The 15,664-nt window shown below is 36.3% G+C and overlaps 2 protein-coding genes across 3 annotated transcripts; one reads left to right on the plus strand and one right to left on the minus strand.

The window, feature by feature from the left end:
* Positions 1-1,437: 1,437 nt before the first annotated feature.
* On the plus strand, positions 1,438-11,518 carry LOC141586874 (protein ACTIVITY OF BC1 COMPLEX KINASE 8, chloroplastic-like). The gene is made up of 21 exons (XM_074408271.1): positions 1,438-2,204; positions 3,110-3,245; positions 3,775-3,941; positions 4,347-4,467; positions 4,542-4,642; positions 5,744-5,842; positions 6,533-6,643; positions 6,743-6,822; positions 6,943-7,012; positions 7,369-7,442; positions 7,520-7,589; positions 7,715-7,803; positions 8,151-8,275; positions 8,979-9,059; positions 9,149-9,209; positions 9,321-9,375; positions 9,469-9,567; positions 9,860-9,949; positions 10,172-10,231; positions 10,321-10,444; positions 10,913-11,518. Exons 1-20 carry the CDS (start codon positions 1,728-1,730, stop codon positions 10,435-10,437), a joined length of 2,283 nt encoding a protein of 760 aa, XP_074264372.1. The 5' UTR covers positions 1,438-1,727; the 3' UTR covers positions 10,438-10,444; positions 10,913-11,518.
* A 519-nt stretch (positions 11,519-12,037) lies between these two features.
* LOC141586875 (growth-regulating factor 8-like) lies at positions 12,038-15,404 on the minus strand. Of its 2 annotated transcripts, none has more exons than XM_074408272.1 (4): positions 15,316-15,404; positions 14,849-15,010; positions 13,660-14,173; positions 12,038-12,867 (listed from the first exon to the last, which is right to left on the minus strand). In XM_074408272.1, exons 2-4 carry the CDS (start codon positions 14,967-14,969, stop codon positions 12,273-12,275), a joined length of 1,230 nt encoding a protein of 409 aa, XP_074264373.1. In that variant the 5' UTR covers positions 14,970-15,010; positions 15,316-15,404; the 3' UTR covers positions 12,038-12,272. The 2 variants fall into 2 exon arrangements, with proteins under 2 accessions (XP_074264373.1, XP_074264374.1); XM_074408273.1 differs by lacking the exon at positions 15,316-15,404 and having other exon boundaries at positions 12,038-12,550; positions 12,663-12,867; positions 14,849-15,062.
* Positions 15,405-15,664: the final 260 nt, after the last annotated feature.

A 15,664-nucleotide genomic window follows, 5' to 3' on the forward strand; every position in this document is an offset into this window, starting at 1 on the left:
ACAATTATAGAAATTAAGTTATTTTAAAGTTAAAAGTTACAAAAATTATATAATATTGATTTTTTTAATTAGTTTTGTAATTTATATATTATTGACTTTTTTAATTAGTTTTGTAATTTATAGTACAAAAACAAATTACTTTTAATTATTATTTAAAATAATATATATTAACATTTTAATAAAATTCTTGATTTATCTTTGACCCAACGAGTCGGGTTCGACCCAACGAGTCGGGTTCTACCCTAAACTAACGGATCATTTCGAGTTCGGGTCGAGGTTTTCCGATTCTTGATCCTATAAAAACGGGTCAGGGGTCTAGATTGAATTTGACGGGTCTACTTGAATCACTTGATTAATGATGATTGTTATCATTAAATCAAATAAAGATTTACTACAATAGAGATCACGGAATAGCGAATACTCTCATACATGGTATCCCTGAAATTCAATCTTTCCCATTTTTATTTTCATACCCTTAATTATATGCTCGTGATTACTGGTGATAATAATTATCATCAAATAAAATAAAATAAAATTTGTTTTAAACTCATAAACTATCATAAATTAATATGGAATAAGGATTGTATAAAACCCACTTTAATTTGTAGTATTTAATATTTATAAGAGATTGATTTGGGCAAATACAACTTTTACTTTATTAGCAATATATATTAACTTTATTCTAATGATCTATTAACTTTATTCTAATGATCTATCTACAAAACAGCCCGTGAAGTTCACGGGTTTTAACCTAGTTTTATTATAATTCACATATACGAGATACGTTTACAAGTTTTTAATTTTATTTAATTCATTCAAATATTTGTTTCCAACAATGTGTAATAAATTGCATACACAATTTTAAATTCTTTGTAAGTTTTATTGTATACTTATAAATTGTATTGATGAATGAAATTGAATTTTTTGGTGCAACTTTGGTTGAATATAAAAAATTGGGTTGAATTTCGTTTTTTATCAAAGTTATGGGACCTAATTACTACGTTTGTAAGTTATGGGGCCTAATCTCACAATTAGCAAAAGTTATGGGGGCTAAGCACCACTTTCGCGGTTTAAAATATCATGAAGTTAATTGAAAATGTAACAACAAAGACAAACAATAAAATCTTTCATGTTTACATTCACAATATATCAAGACACCATACATGTAATTTGAAAACAACCACTCTTGACACCGATTATAAATGCCAACGTCAACCAAGTTTATACCTTTAACTGAAAATATTAAGCTAAATATATTGTATACATTTTTCTAAGGGTATGGATCTGATATCCGACCCATACCCGTACCCGATTTTTTTAATCCAAATACCTCTACCGGACCCATACGGGTCCAAAATAAGAAGACTCGTATCCGGCCCATTAGAGTAAGACCCATATCCATACCGATATAAGCCATTTGAGTTTAGCTCTATACCTGAGTTATTCCGTACCCTTGAGTTTGGCCCTTGTGGCGCTGGCGCGGACATAACGTTCACAAATGTCTACCAATGAAAACACTCGAAAATCCCAGCCTCATCTTCCTTTTCCGACGTGTCGTTTCTTTTACCACCCCTTCCTCATTATTCCTTTCCCTTTTTCTTTTTCTTCTTCTTCTTCTTCCATTTGTCTGCTTCTTCTAACACTCTACTCATTCGCCATGAAAATTACCCACAACAAAGCTTACTAATCCACCATTGAAACTCACATTTTGCTACTTCACTTAATTAATGGCGTATTCTCCCTCTTTGATTTCTTCCTCACACTACTCTCTCGACTTCACTCCACTAACGGTTCCCAAACTCGAGTTCAATTGCCGTAAAATTAGCGCAATTCGAAACCCTAGGCGACGTCGATTCGCGAAAGTGCGAGCGGTAAGGGAGTCTTCGGCGGGGGAGAGAGAAAGTAAAGTGGTGATCAATGGAGTTGACACTGTTAAACTCAATGGAAATGGAAATAAATCGATTGAAGCTTTTTTGAATAGTAATGGCAATGGTAATGGTAATGGTAATGGTAATGGAAGCTTGATGAAGTACGTTAATGGTGATGGTAAGGTTAATGGTGGTGTTGCGGCGGCAACAACGGTGGAAGTTGCGGTGGAGAAAGTAGTTTTGGAGAAGGAGGAGAAGAAGAAAAAGAATAAGACGGTGGAGGAGATTGGTCAAGAAGATGCTTGGTTTAAGCAAGGTGACCGTGATCGTTTGGAGGTATTTTCTCACTTTGTTTTCTTAATTCTACTTCGTCCCCCTCTTTTGTTATTCGTGAGACGTATTAAATAAATGAATGAGACGGAAGTTCTTCCAGTTTTGACATAATTATCTTTTCACAACCAATATAACAGTGAAGCTTTATTCGCTTATTTTGAGCTCAACTAACATAAAGCAGCACAATGACATGATGAATTTGAAATGTGGCTTCCAAGGTTAGTGGAAGCATTGGTACACCACCCCCGTGCCAAAAAAAATACGACAAGGTTGTCGATTCAGTTCTTCAGTATCCGATGAACTGAGGGTTTGAGACTTCGAGCAACTTAGGACGGCAGAATTCGAGCTGCTTGATACAACACTCATTTCTTTTTTCGCGATTACAAGAGTAGTTTATAGATGTGTTTCGCTGACTATTTCAATGAAAGCTGGTTTGGAGGAGACAGAAAGTTAGAGAGTCCAAGACGTGCAATCTGTCATTCCGTGTACATGTACGTACATATCGTATACATGTACGTACTACAACTAGGATAATTAATTCCCCTTAAGAAGCTGATAATATGTTGCGACAATTATGTCATTCCGTGTTAGACATAGGCTGTTTAATTCTACTTATATATGGAGGGTAGAGACTAGAGAGTAGAGAGTATGATAGAAATGAACGGATTAGTACAAAGATTGAAGTGACGTCTCAATGTTCTTGTTCTTGTATAAGAAACATTTGAAGATGATTCTATCAAAGAAACCTTTCAGTTAGAATTTTTTGACCGTTATTCCCTAGTCTGTTCTTGTATGTATTACATTTGCAGCATGTTTCTATGCGATGTTTATAATTAATCGCTATAACTGGGGTTTATTCATCAATGCTTTAATTCCTGTTATAACATACAATTCGCTGCCTTTTGTAGGTCTCTGTTGCTCCTGGAGGCCGCTGGAGCAGATTTAAAACATATTCAACGATTCAAAGGACTTTAGAAATTTGGGGATTTGTTCTGACTTTTGTCTTTAGAGTCTGGTTGAACAATCAGAAATTCTCTTATAAAGGTAAAACTAGTAAATCTTTTTCTGTTATGTCTCACTAAGACATTTATGTGCATGGAAGCCTGCCTACAAGTATTCTTTTTTGTTGTTTGCAGATAAGTAAAATGGGACTTTGATTCTCAGTAATGACTTATGCAGAACTTAAGTTAATATTCCCTCACTAGAGCACTTCTGTTTATCGTGCTATAGTGATTTTAACCAATCACCAAAGTGAAAAGTCTTCTTGTGTTTTGTTGTCCTTCTGTGTAGGGTTTATCCCCCCGTTTTCTGGGATATATTCCTTCATCAGAGCACTCCTGTTGATGGCGCTTTAGTGATTTTAACCAATCACCAAAGTGAAAAGCCTTCTTGTGTTTTGTTGTCCTTCTGTGTAGGGTTTATGCCCCCCTTCTGGAATATATTGGTATATTGGTACTGTGGTATAACCCTTTTCACTGGACGTTTCATGCATCTGGAATCACAATTCATGTTATTTGTCATATGCCTTGTATGTTAACAAGCTAATGGATAACAACTCAAATTTCTTTTGCAGGAGGGATGACTGAAGAGAAGAAACGGCTAAAGCGGATAGTTCTTGCAAAATGGTTGAAGGAAAATATTTTGAGGTTAGGTCCAACATTCATAAAAATTGGACAACAGTTCTCTACAAGAGTCGATATTCTTGCTCAAGAATACGTCGATCAACTTTCAGAACTTCAGGTAAATGTTATGCTATTAATTTGAAAATTGAGTTTTAGAGAACATCTTCATGCAGTTGTGCCATACTTTCTCATTGAGAGGCTCAAATTTTCTTTATTTGATTATGATATTCTTTTGCATGGCCTCTATTGTGGCTCCATTTTTTCTTTGTAAAAGTGTTTCCTTGTTTGATCTTATAGAACCATTTTTTATAGTTAATAATGTAAGTCAAATCTAAGGTTGCTTATGAGACTTTCTGTATCTTGCCATTAGTATGCAAACTGTGCAGGACCATTCACCTCCACTTTGCCATCCAAACAAAGGATATTTGCTCCCAATCTCTCCCCTCCCTTTCCATTCAAATCCACCTATCCAAACAATGCCTTTGTCATAGCTAACCCTTCAACAACCTTTGTTCATGTGCAGGACCAAGTTCCTCCTTTCCCATCAAAAACAGCACTTTCTATTGTGCAAGAGGAGCTTGGATCTTCCTTGGGTGATGTATTCGAACGGTTTGATTATGAGCCCATAGCAGCTGCAAGTCTTGGTAATTATTACGCCCCTCCTATCTACTTTGACTGATTTAATTAGCCATAGCAGTGTAAAATATCTGGTTTGCAGGTCAGGTTCATCGAGCAAGACTGAAAGGACAAGAAGTAGTTGTTAAAGTACAGAGGCCTGGGCTCAAAGATCTCTTTGACATCGATCTTAAAAATCTAAGGGTTCGTGTTATATTTAGTCATGTGTTGTATACTTGATATTTATATCTCTCGCTTCTAGCTCTGTTCAACTGGTTTATTTATGCTGGCTATTCATCTAAAGAACCTCCTGGCCTTTGAAAAGAAGCATGATTTTATTATCCTGAATGTGGATGAAAGGGTTCAAATTATTGGGTACATTTATGCTAGAGTGATGAAAATTTGTAGGTCTGCTATCCACATTATCTATTGTTGCTTTATGGTAAAATAATGCTGAAAAAGAAAAGGGTTTGTGAGCGGGTATTGCTTATATCAGAACCTAAAGCCAGCAGTTCTATATGTATATGTAATAGGCTGCTTACACATTTTCGTGACATATTGTGGGGGATCAGGATTACAACAACAACATTACCCCAGTGCCTCAATGGCTCCCGCAAATTGCGGGGTAAGGGGGGTCGGATGTACGCAGCCCTACCCTTGTGTTAGAAACACAAAGAGGCTGTTTCCGAATGACCCAAGATGAAAATTGCGTCGAGAACTGCATCGAAGGACTACTACTTCACAAGAGAAAGAAGCGCAACCACTTTAGTAAGCCATTTTGCTTTACTCCATCATAATCCAGAACCAAAGAGTAATGAGTCTTTGGCTCCATTGGAAACATGGAGCATGTGGGGGATCAGGATTGGACGAAAAAAAATTTCGTCGTTCACTTATGTCACTGGTAAACTCACTATTATTGAGTTTATTGAAGGACAGATGAGGATTTGCTTGGTAGTGATCCCTAAGTGATGTTACATGGATTTGTTATCTTAGATGAAGCAGCAGACGTAGGCCGAAGTTACTTCCCAGTGTTAAACTTTTAGCTATCTTGAGTATTCTGAGAATTTGAGGCGAAAAGAACTTGAGTTGTCTTATGTGTTACTTCACAGTTTGGCTAACTTGATCTTTGTTATTAACTCTGGCAACTTAATGATGTTAGCTATGGTTAACCCTACGCAGATATGCTCCAAGTAAAAAAAAAAAAAAAGAATATACTTCAAAGGATGTTTTATTTGTTTGAATCAAACCTGATATTCTGACTTCATGTTGTTTGATACTTCGATTAATTTGGTGGTATGTCTGTAGGTGATTGCTGAATACCTTCAGAAGATTGATCCAAAGTCAGATGGTGCAAAGAGGGACTGGGTTGCAATATATGATGAGTGTGCTAACGTTTTATACCAGGTTGGCATTCACTGCCACTTTGAAGTATTTTATTTGCCATTTCAATTTACTTTTGAAGTTCCACATTTTTCATTCTATGTTGTAGATAACTGGATTGCTTGAAAGTCTGCGTTAGTCTAGGCTTATAATCGTATGATAGAGAAATAGGCTAGACACGAGTATGACTCGATGGCATTATTGTGATTTCGAAGTTCAAGGGACGAAAATTTTGCTGCATGAATGAATTGTGTCTAATAATTGTTTTTGGTGAATGATGATTGCCCGAGTAGATTTTAAATTGACCTCTCTATGGAATATGCTCCTTACTTGTGCAATATTTCAAGAATATTGATATAAATGGTAGAAAGGCAAAGTAGTATTGACCATTAATGATTTACCATTGGCATAGAAAAATAAAATTGCAAATAAGCTGAAGACTTGGGTGAGGTACTGAAAATTTATAGTCCTCTAGTGCATTTAGTTTGGCTACGGGGAGAGGTATATTATTCAAAAATAATTCTATTTTTATTTACATGATTGTCATGTTTAATTTGCGTTTCATGAGCTACAACCTATAAGGTAAGTTATGTGCCTTTGGCGAAGCTTATATTCACTTATAGCTGTATTAGTTCTGTCTGCATCTTTTGTTTTATTTTATGGTGCAATTTGCTATTTTGCACTGATTGATGGAGTAACTGTGAGAATTTTCAGGAAATTGACTACACAAAGGAAGCTGCTAATGCAGACTTGTTTGCTAGCAATTTCAGAAATATGGATTATGTCAAGGTTCCTACAATATTCTGGGAATACACTACTCCACAGGTTTGATTGTATAGCATATTGAGAATATTGTCAAAGCAATTTTTTTTTCTATATTCTAGTTCCATGCTTTCTAGTTGACATGTCTTACTATTGTTGTAGATTTTGACAATGGAGTATGTTCCTGGAATTAAGATAAACAGGATTCAAGCATTAGACCAATTGGGCGTTGATCGCAAAAAGTATGATCCTACTAATGTCAAGCAGCATCTTATTGCTTGTCTTACCAGATGACTTTTGATAAAAAGATATTAGTTTACTGCCAACAACTCATATACCACTCTTATTGGTTACGGTCTCAGGTTAAGTCGTTACGCTGTTGAATCTTATTTAGAACAAATACTTTCTCATGGGTTTTTCCATGCTGACCCGGTGAGTATTCTTTGTCTCTATTTCTGTAAGTTTTGAAACCCTAGGATTGACTATTTGTTAGGATTTAACACAAATTTATCCTCTTGGAGATGTGTTGTCAAACATGATTATACGTCATCTATATACTTGTGGAGTTGTGCTCGTGTTGGAATGACTGATGACCAAAATTTTTATTTTGTCCTGATACAGTGCTATGTATAGACTACGGAGACTAAATTATAGTGATAGATCTGGTAGTTATCAGTTGTTGAGAGCCATTTACTGCAATTCTGCTTTTTAAAGGCTCAGTGGTTGAAAGTTGCATTAGTTGTTTTCTAGGCGATATTGCTTGAAATGTTTTTTATTTATCTTTGCAGCACCCTGGGAATATTGCAGTTGATGATGTAAATGGTGGAAGACTAATATTTTACGACTTTGGAATGATGGGAAGGTAATATATCCTCCACCTGTTGTACATCTACTTCTGGAGTTCGTGATAATATAGTAAAGAAGTTTTATATCTTGCAGCATAAGTCCAAACATTAGAGAAGGCTTGTTAGAGACATTTTACGGAGTCTATGAGAAAGATCCTGACAAGGTTATTTTGAAATTTTGTATCATGGTTTTCAGAAATTCCTAGCTGATGGTGAAGCTATCTGAAATTCTGAATCTTATTATTTGTCGCTATTCTTGTGCATATGTGAAATTTACCCTCACATACAGGTCCTTCAAGCTATGATTCAAATGGGTGTTCTGGTGCCTACTGGAGATATGACTGCTGTCAGAAGAACCGCAAAATTCTTCCTTGACAGGTAATTTCATCAGATATATGGATAGAAACATGCATATTAAGTTATTAGTGTTTTTTTTTCTTGTGGTCCAAAACCATACATCTGAAAGTTGTTAGAGCATAATGTTAAACAGGGCCTGCTCTGCCAGTTTGAAAGACATTGAAATTTAGACTATCTGTCTATGATATTCTCTGTACATCTTTTTCTCATTTAAAATTTAGGTGCCCTTTTATTTGGCAAACATAGCATCTTTACATACTCATTTGACTATCAACTTATCTGGATGTCTAAAGATAACTAAGAAGTAAGAAAGAAGTTTTATTTTTATCAGAGTGACTCTATGACACCCATTAACTCTTCTTATGCAGTTTTGAGGAGCGTCTTGCAGCACAAAGGCGAGAGAGAGAAAAAGCAGAAGCAGAACTTGGATTCAAAAAGCAATTGAGCAAGGAAGAGAAACTCGAGAAGAAAAAGCAACGACTAGCTGCTATAGGTACAATTCAAGTATAGCAATAAAATGTCGTGTATAAGACCTTCAACTTGATTTGTATGTACACTTGTTTTTTCCAACTCTAAAAGAACTAACTGGAGCTTTTTTTTTTCTTAACTGGCACTGTCAGTGTTGTCGAAAAATATCTGGAAGACATTTAATTATTCTCAGCTATCATGCGTGCTAAGTCATAAGTTAAATTTAAGCTTCGTATTAGACCTGTGTTTGAATCACACCTCGTCTCGTCCATTCGATTAGTCTCGAGAAGACATTTGGATATGATACTATTGCTAAGGCAGCTGAAAGTAGAAATGGCAATAATAATCGCTATTTACCTGGTTTTGAGACAAGCTGCCTTATACTTACAACAACATCAGAGCGTTAATCCCAAAATGATTTGGGGACGGTTGACATGAATCATCCTTTGGAACCGTTACGGAGTATTATTTATTCTAGTGGATGAGTAAGAAAATTGGAACCCGCCCGTTTTTTGTATGTGCATTTCTATCCATCGAAGGTAATTTAGTTCATTGGTATGAATGGAGTCATGGACCAAAAAGGAAAATGTAGTGAATTTCTATCCATTTCATCTTTTGCCCTTTCGAATCCTGCACTTTTTGCTTTTAAATTTGATGTATCTTCTGACTATCACTGAATTGGTGTAAATCTGCTGAATTATGACTATTTTACGGCATTTATAATGCAGGGGAAGATTTGTTGGCAATCGCTGCTGACCAACCATTCAGATTTCCCGCTACCTTCACGTTTGTGGTCAGGGCATTTTCTGGTATTTGACAATTGACTTATACCTTTTATATTTCATCACGTAGGGCCTACTGAAATTAAACTTACGACTCCATCTTCAAATATTTTCAGTGTTAGATGGCATTGGCAAGGGGCTTGATCCACGTTTTGATATCACTGAAATCGCCAAACCGTAAGAGTGGATTCATATCCCCTATTCTAAGCTATTTTCACATTTGATCTCAATGGAGGCTATATATTTTATTTATGGAATTATGGTTAACACGTTAATGTTGTCTTCCAGCTATGCCCTAGAATTGCTGAAATTTCGTGAAGCTGGCGTTGAAGTTGTTTTGAAGGTACTAGATTACTAGTCTTGAGTCCTTTTTCAGTGTGTCGTAGGCTTAGTACTTTCCTATATTCTAAAAAGCTCATTTTTTTTTTCTTTTTAGGATTTCCGGAAAAGATGGGACAGACAATCCAGTGCATTCTATAACCTGTTTAGACAGGCAGATAGAGTTGGGAAGCTCGCTGACATTATTGAACGGCTGGTACTCATCCTCCAATGATCTCAAGAGACATATATTACTCCCTCCATCTCAAAATTATTTTCCCATATTTTTTAGTCATCTCGAATTATCTCCCAACTTTCTTTTTTCAATACTAAAAGCTGTTTGTTTCCGTCTAAACTTTGTCCCGTTTTCTATGCTCTTCATTACATAATTATATAAATTGTTTTCTGTGCAAAATGAAAGTGGGAAGATTATTATGAAATAGAGGGAGTATTAGTATTTCATGTTGCTTCCGTACCTTACCACGTACGTGGCAATAATAATCTGACAGGAAAAGGGGGACCTGAAGCTTCGTGTTAGGGCTTTGGAGTCTGAGAGGGCATTCCAACGAGTTGCTGCAGTTCAGAAGACGATAGGAAGTGTGAGTCGTCAGATGAATTTTTATCTCAACATATTTAGTGTGATTAACATTTTCTCCATTTTCAGGAAAGTAAAAGATTCACTATTCTATGGTTTTCGGATATGTTGGAGGAAAGAAAAATGGCTTAGTGAACTGTGTTTCTTGTCTTTTTTATTTTTTCGGTGTATGTAGAGGTCAAACTTAAAATCATGTTTTTAGAAATTTAGTTTATCATGTTAACAGGCCATAGTTGCTGGGACCTTGATCAATTTGGCCACAATTTTGTACCTTCACTCAATTCGAGTAAGTAATCGTTTTGAGATTTTTACAGTATCATTGTCACTTGCAGAAAGTATCAAACTCAAATGATTGAATTTACTTGCCCATTTCAGGTGCCTGCTATTACTGCTTTCACTGTCTGTGCACTTTTTGGCCTTCAAGCTTTATTTGGCGTTATTAAGGTCAAGAGATTGGATCAAAGGGAGAAATTAATTACAGGAACTGCTTAAACAGAAGGTTAGTGAATCTCTTAGTAAATATTGTATTCTCTGAGGAATTTGTTTTCTTGCACATTTGAACACCCTGCAATAAGTTCACGTCTTAAAATTGTTTGCTGTCACAAATAGGAGTTTAGACACTGGGATTTGTTTTGTTGCAGGCAGTACGAAAATATTATGGGTGAACATGTTAAAAAATTTCTTGACCTATTTTTTGACCCAACCATGTTTGACAGGGTCTAACATTACCCTCGTCAATACGTATTGTTGTTTGAATGTTTTTCTTTGTTTAATTAATGTTCAAAACTAAAATAATTCACAAATTGGGTAGTGCTGAAACTTATTATCAAACGGGTTTGCGTAGATTCATTTTTTTCCAAGTTTGGAGCAAGTCACTAAATACGGCATATTTGTCGTGTTGTGTGAGTATCTAATGCTTGTGTTATGTCTGACGTACTAATGAGACTGCTGTTTAAATGTTTCATAGGTGATGATCATAAACACGTTAATTCTACTGTTCCCATGGTGACATGATCATTATCATCGCTCCGTATCACAGTGCTTCGCTTTCAGTCATTTCTGAGCTGCATGTTGATCAAGCTATGTTACAAGGACCTTCCGGCAATATGCGAGACAAACATCTCAACTGAGTTGCTTTAACTTAATGATGCCACCCAGCATTCATCAAGGCATACAACTCCATACTTTCAAATCTCTGGAGTTGTCCCCTAACTAATTTAATTCCAAAGTAGAATTCACCGGCAATTTGGATGTGGACCTTGAAATGGACGCAATTCCAGGTACGTTATGCTACTTTGGTGCGTCCTCGTCTTTTCTAAGTAAAATACGCTGATAACATTCATCTACACTTGGAAGATAACAATCAATATAACCTGTAAATATGCACTAGTCATGTACGCTATTTGTAAAGCAAAAAGAAAATATGAACGACGCAACTGACAAGACTCGTAGTCTTACAACCATTATATTATTGGACTAGCTAACCCTGTGTTAAACCGTTGTATAGATACTGGTCAGTAATTCTGTTGTAAAATGAGTGATGCAGTGAAATGAAATTGTTTTTTATGCACAACAGTTTCGTAAGAGATTTTTTTTTCTTTTTTTTTTGTCACTGAACATTACTCCGTACTAGATTCATATAATAATACCAGAGCGTTGTTGACATTTTCGTTGGATTCAGCTTAAGATCAAGGAGTGTTTTTTTCCTTGCATAGTTTTCCTTGGGTTATGTTGTCGTAGCAAAAAAACCACTCTTTCCTGAACCATTCATGTTAGACCTAAATTGCCCGTCAATCGACAGAGACGGTAAGGGAATGGGTGATTATACATATTAAACCTTCTAAGTTGCCCGACAGCCTTGTGATTACCTGAACTTTTTCTACAACTTAGGCCTGTTAATCATCCTTGCAGTTGAGTTTACCAGTCTTCCAGGAGCATAATTGTGTCAATCTTTTACAACTACCATGATGCTGTAATTCTCCATTTTGGGGGGTCTTAACGCAGTGAATGTGTGAACTATCTAGAGCGAAACAGACACCCCACTTTTGTCAACTATCTAGTGAAAACGTTTCGCATTTAATAAGACATTAGCTCAAGGAAAAATTAAGTGCAACGCTGTAAAGAGGAATAGCACGACAATAGCGAAGTTGTTTACAAATTTTCAGCGACTTGGAGATTGCCTTCAATCTCGTTTTCAAAATCTTCTCAAAGAGTTCAGCCTACAACAAAGTAAGAGAGATCATTGCTACGTAAGTTAAAAAAGGTCCACTGACTTGGCCACTGATCACAAAAGTCTAACAGGTCAAACATCACAAGTCGTATCGACTTCATCGTAGATGGAAACCTTGACAACCAGTATCACCACTAGCATGAGAGCCCTTACTACTCATGGTAGTACTGGTAGAGCTAGTGCTATGTCCATTCGGAGACACCAACTCATCCGTATGAGTTCCCCAAGCATTAGTAGTTCCCGACATTCCAAGGCACAATGCCTCAGCCAAGGGCCCACCAGACGGCAAATTAACCCAAGACGACCTGATTCCTCTGAGGGTCATAGAATCCTCATCTTTAGCGCTGTTATGATCGTTATTAGGGTCAAACCCGGCTGACATGGATAAAGTAAGTGGCAAATTAGCGTTCAATGGAGAGGAATTATGATTAGTGCACTTGCTACTGCTGGTAACTTCAGTGGGGAGGGTAAGATTAGTATTAGCAACCTTGTGTATATCCTCCAATGACCAAGCATCAATAAACGGGCGAGGGAGTGGACGGGTAGTTTGGTCCGAAGGACTGGTTCTCGGCTTAAATTGAGAAGCATGTGAATGTCCTCTATTTTCACCAGAAAACTGTTGCATTTGTTGTGAGTACAAAACTTGAGCAGATGGTACAAGATGCTCCTCCTTCATGAACCAGTCTGGATACCTACAAAATTATTTACAAGTTGGGAGAGGTTCAAGAGTTGGCACAAACTCTCATTTAAGACGGGTATATCCATCTTAATCATAAGACAGGTCAAATATCACACATGACAAAAACAGAATGCATTGAGATTAGCAAAAGATTTGTCCCATCTACGCAAGTGAAATGTTATTTGACCCGTTTTATTCTTAAAACGATAAAACGGGTATATCCGCCTTAAGGAAGTCCTACTATAGAGTCAGATACTCAAACTCAATTTGTCTTATTTCATACAGTAGTTATTGTTATTGCTACCTAAACCATTTACTTGAACAAAAACAAATGACAGGTGGGGAAAGCTGCCATAAATATGAAGACCCACAATTAATGTCTATTACTCCCCAACCACAAAAACAAATATCACTAACAAACAAAGGAGATATTATGTGGTACTAATAAGTAAATATACTCCATATTTCTTCCAAAAATACTCCCAACTGGATAAGAACAATTTGAATATGGTAAATAAAAAACTATAGTACTTTTCTTCTTTTACTCCCTTTTGTTTCCTAGATTCTTTACGTTTTTAAAATATACTTGACGATTAGATAACTGAGGGGCGAGGTGACAATAGACTCTTGTAGTTAAGTAACTAATCATTCTCTGTTTTCAAAGGGGGCTAACTGTTATAGATGAGTTTTAAACAATCATCATACCAATTGATTGAACTAGCTGACGGCTGAATGTATTTATAAGAACATCCAAAACTGTAGAAGATTATAAAGAAAATAAAAGAATACGGGAAAGAAAAGTCACCTGAGGGAAGTGTGGTGGTTGTATTGAGTAAGAGAAGATGGGGAGTCATAGTTATAAGGATGATGTTGGAAAGGGTTGAGAGCAATAGGGTTACTACTAGTAGCAGTGGAGGTTGTAGAAACAAGAGAGGATTCCACAGGCTTTCTTGAACGAGCTGAAGGACGGCCTTTATGGGAATGTCTCTCGCAGTATTTTTGATCAGGTGCTACATCTCTTGAACACCTCCACTTTTTTCCATCTGTTCTTCTACATCTCCATGGCTCTGGATCGCCATTGATACCAACACCACCGCCACGCCCACCACCACCAGTATACCTTAATTGCAACCCTTTTCTAACAGAAGAGTGGTCATTGTGGTTGAGTAAAGGTGGTAAATTAGGGTACTTGGAAAGCGGAATGATCAGTTCAGGAGGAATTGGTATGGATGCCATCATGTATTTGTATATCATTGTCTGTCTCTCTAGTTCTTCCCTTTGGTTTGCTGTGAATACTACTTTTGCTGCCATCCCTTCTCCTACACATTACCCCCACAACTGTCAATTATAAAGGATTATTCAATGCAGCAGCCAAGGAAGAGGAGCTAGCATCGTAGCAAATTATTCAGAATCGCTAAATGTTCCAGGGAAATGTCCAAAATGAAAATCAATAGCTCCAAGTTTTTTGAAAATTATGTTTTCTAGTTCTGCTTCTAATGTCATCATCGAATATTAAAGTCTCGAGTGGCAACCACAACGATTATATTATTCAACATACCTCGAATACAAACACAAAAATGAGAATGCCTTAGATTTAAGAGAATTAACCAACCATGTACGGTGTACCCCTTCCAGTTCACTTCTTAATTTTGAAAATGGTATTTGCAAGAATTAATTGAACATGGTGAAACAAAGTTTACTAACTAAAAAATTATAAAAATATTAGTATGAGGTAACACCACCGTCTCATACTATGTCAAAGTGTTGGATACATCTAATTTGTGCCATTTTTTCAGTTTTTAGTCTAAAAGGAAGTATCAAAGTGTCGTGTTGTGTCGGCCACTAAATAACCAAAGTGAAGGGTCAGAGTAAGATAGGATTATGGGAACTAATTGACCTAATTGGAGAACATAACATCAACAATAAACAAATAAGAATCAAAATAAGCAGAAAAGAGAAGATTATTTTAAGAGTAAAATTGATAGCAAAATAACCTGAAGAAGAGTAGACATGATTTTGGTGAGGATGTTGTAACCTTAAACCCAACCCAACATCTTGGGATCCTGTCTCACCTTTGTCCCAATCTCCAAACCCACTTCTTTTTCCACTTGACATTCTTCCTTCTTTATACCAAATAAAAAGATTACTCCTTTTTCCTACAATCAAACAAATTTCACTTCTTTATTTTTGATACTATAAGACACATAATTAGTTTATTTAAAAATGGTTTCTTCAAAGAGTAGTAATTATATTTTGAGGTGATGTACCACTCAAAGTCTCATGCTTCCAAGAAAGGAAATACTTAATTTAAAGGGTTTTATTACAAGTAAAAGGGTATTTTGGGAAGAATATATAAAAGCCTAAAAAATGGCCTACAATTCCAATGGGGGGGTGGTGTAAGAATGTTGAAGGGACATGAGCATATAAAACTTAAGCGGTGCCGCCACTGTCAGCTACTCACCTTTTTTCTCGATATCTCACACTTCCCCAAAACCAACCCCTTCTTTGTTTCTTCTACGAGTACCTTGTAAGTTGTTCTTTGGTGCGAGTACCTTGTAAGTTGTAATAAGACCATCCCCAAGCAAGGTCAATTGCTTGGTCGTGACCTTGCTTGGTCACGGTTAATCAAGTAATTAGTATTGTTAATGTGTGACCAAGAGTGGTTAATTTGTGACCAAAAACAAAAAATGGTCAATTTGTGACCAAGGTTGGTCAATTTGTGACCAAGGATGATCAAAAGAGGGGTCTTATTGACCTTCTATAAGTCCATTTCTTATTGGTTGAACAATTATAAAACTATAAAAAACAAT

This window comes from Silene latifolia, chromosome 6 (genome assembly GCF_048544455.1).
Source record: "Silene latifolia isolate original U9 population chromosome 6, ASM4854445v1, whole genome shotgun sequence".
NCBI lineage: Eukaryota > Viridiplantae > Streptophyta > Magnoliopsida > Caryophyllales > Caryophyllaceae > Silene > Silene latifolia.

Excerpts from the sequence above, each read along its gene's own strand:
- LOC141586874 (XM_074408271.1), top strand. The coding sequence starts at position 1,728 with ATGGCGTATTCTCCCTCTTTGATTTCTTCCTCACACTACTCTCTCGAC. Across the intron at positions 5,843-6,532 it reads GTGCTAACGTTTTATACCAG|GAAATTGACTACACAAAGGA; the intron begins GTTGGCATTCAC and ends GAGAATTTTCAG. Across the intron at positions 6,823-6,942 it reads TTGGGCGTTGATCGCAAAAA|GTTAAGTCGTTACGCTGTTG; the intron begins GTATGATCCTAC and ends TTACGGTCTCAG.
- LOC141586875 (XM_074408272.1), bottom strand. The coding sequence starts at position 14,969 with ATGTCAAGTGGAAAAAGAAGTGGGTTTGGAGATTGGGACAAAGGTGAG. Across the intron at positions 14,174-14,848 it reads TCATGTCTACTCTTCTTCAG|GAGAAGGGATGGCAGCAAAA; the intron begins GTTATTTTGCTA and ends GGTAATGTGTAG. Across the intron at positions 12,868-13,659 it reads AACCACCACACTTCCCTCAG|GTATCCAGACTGGTTCATGA; the intron begins GTGACTTTTCTT and ends ATAATTTTGTAG.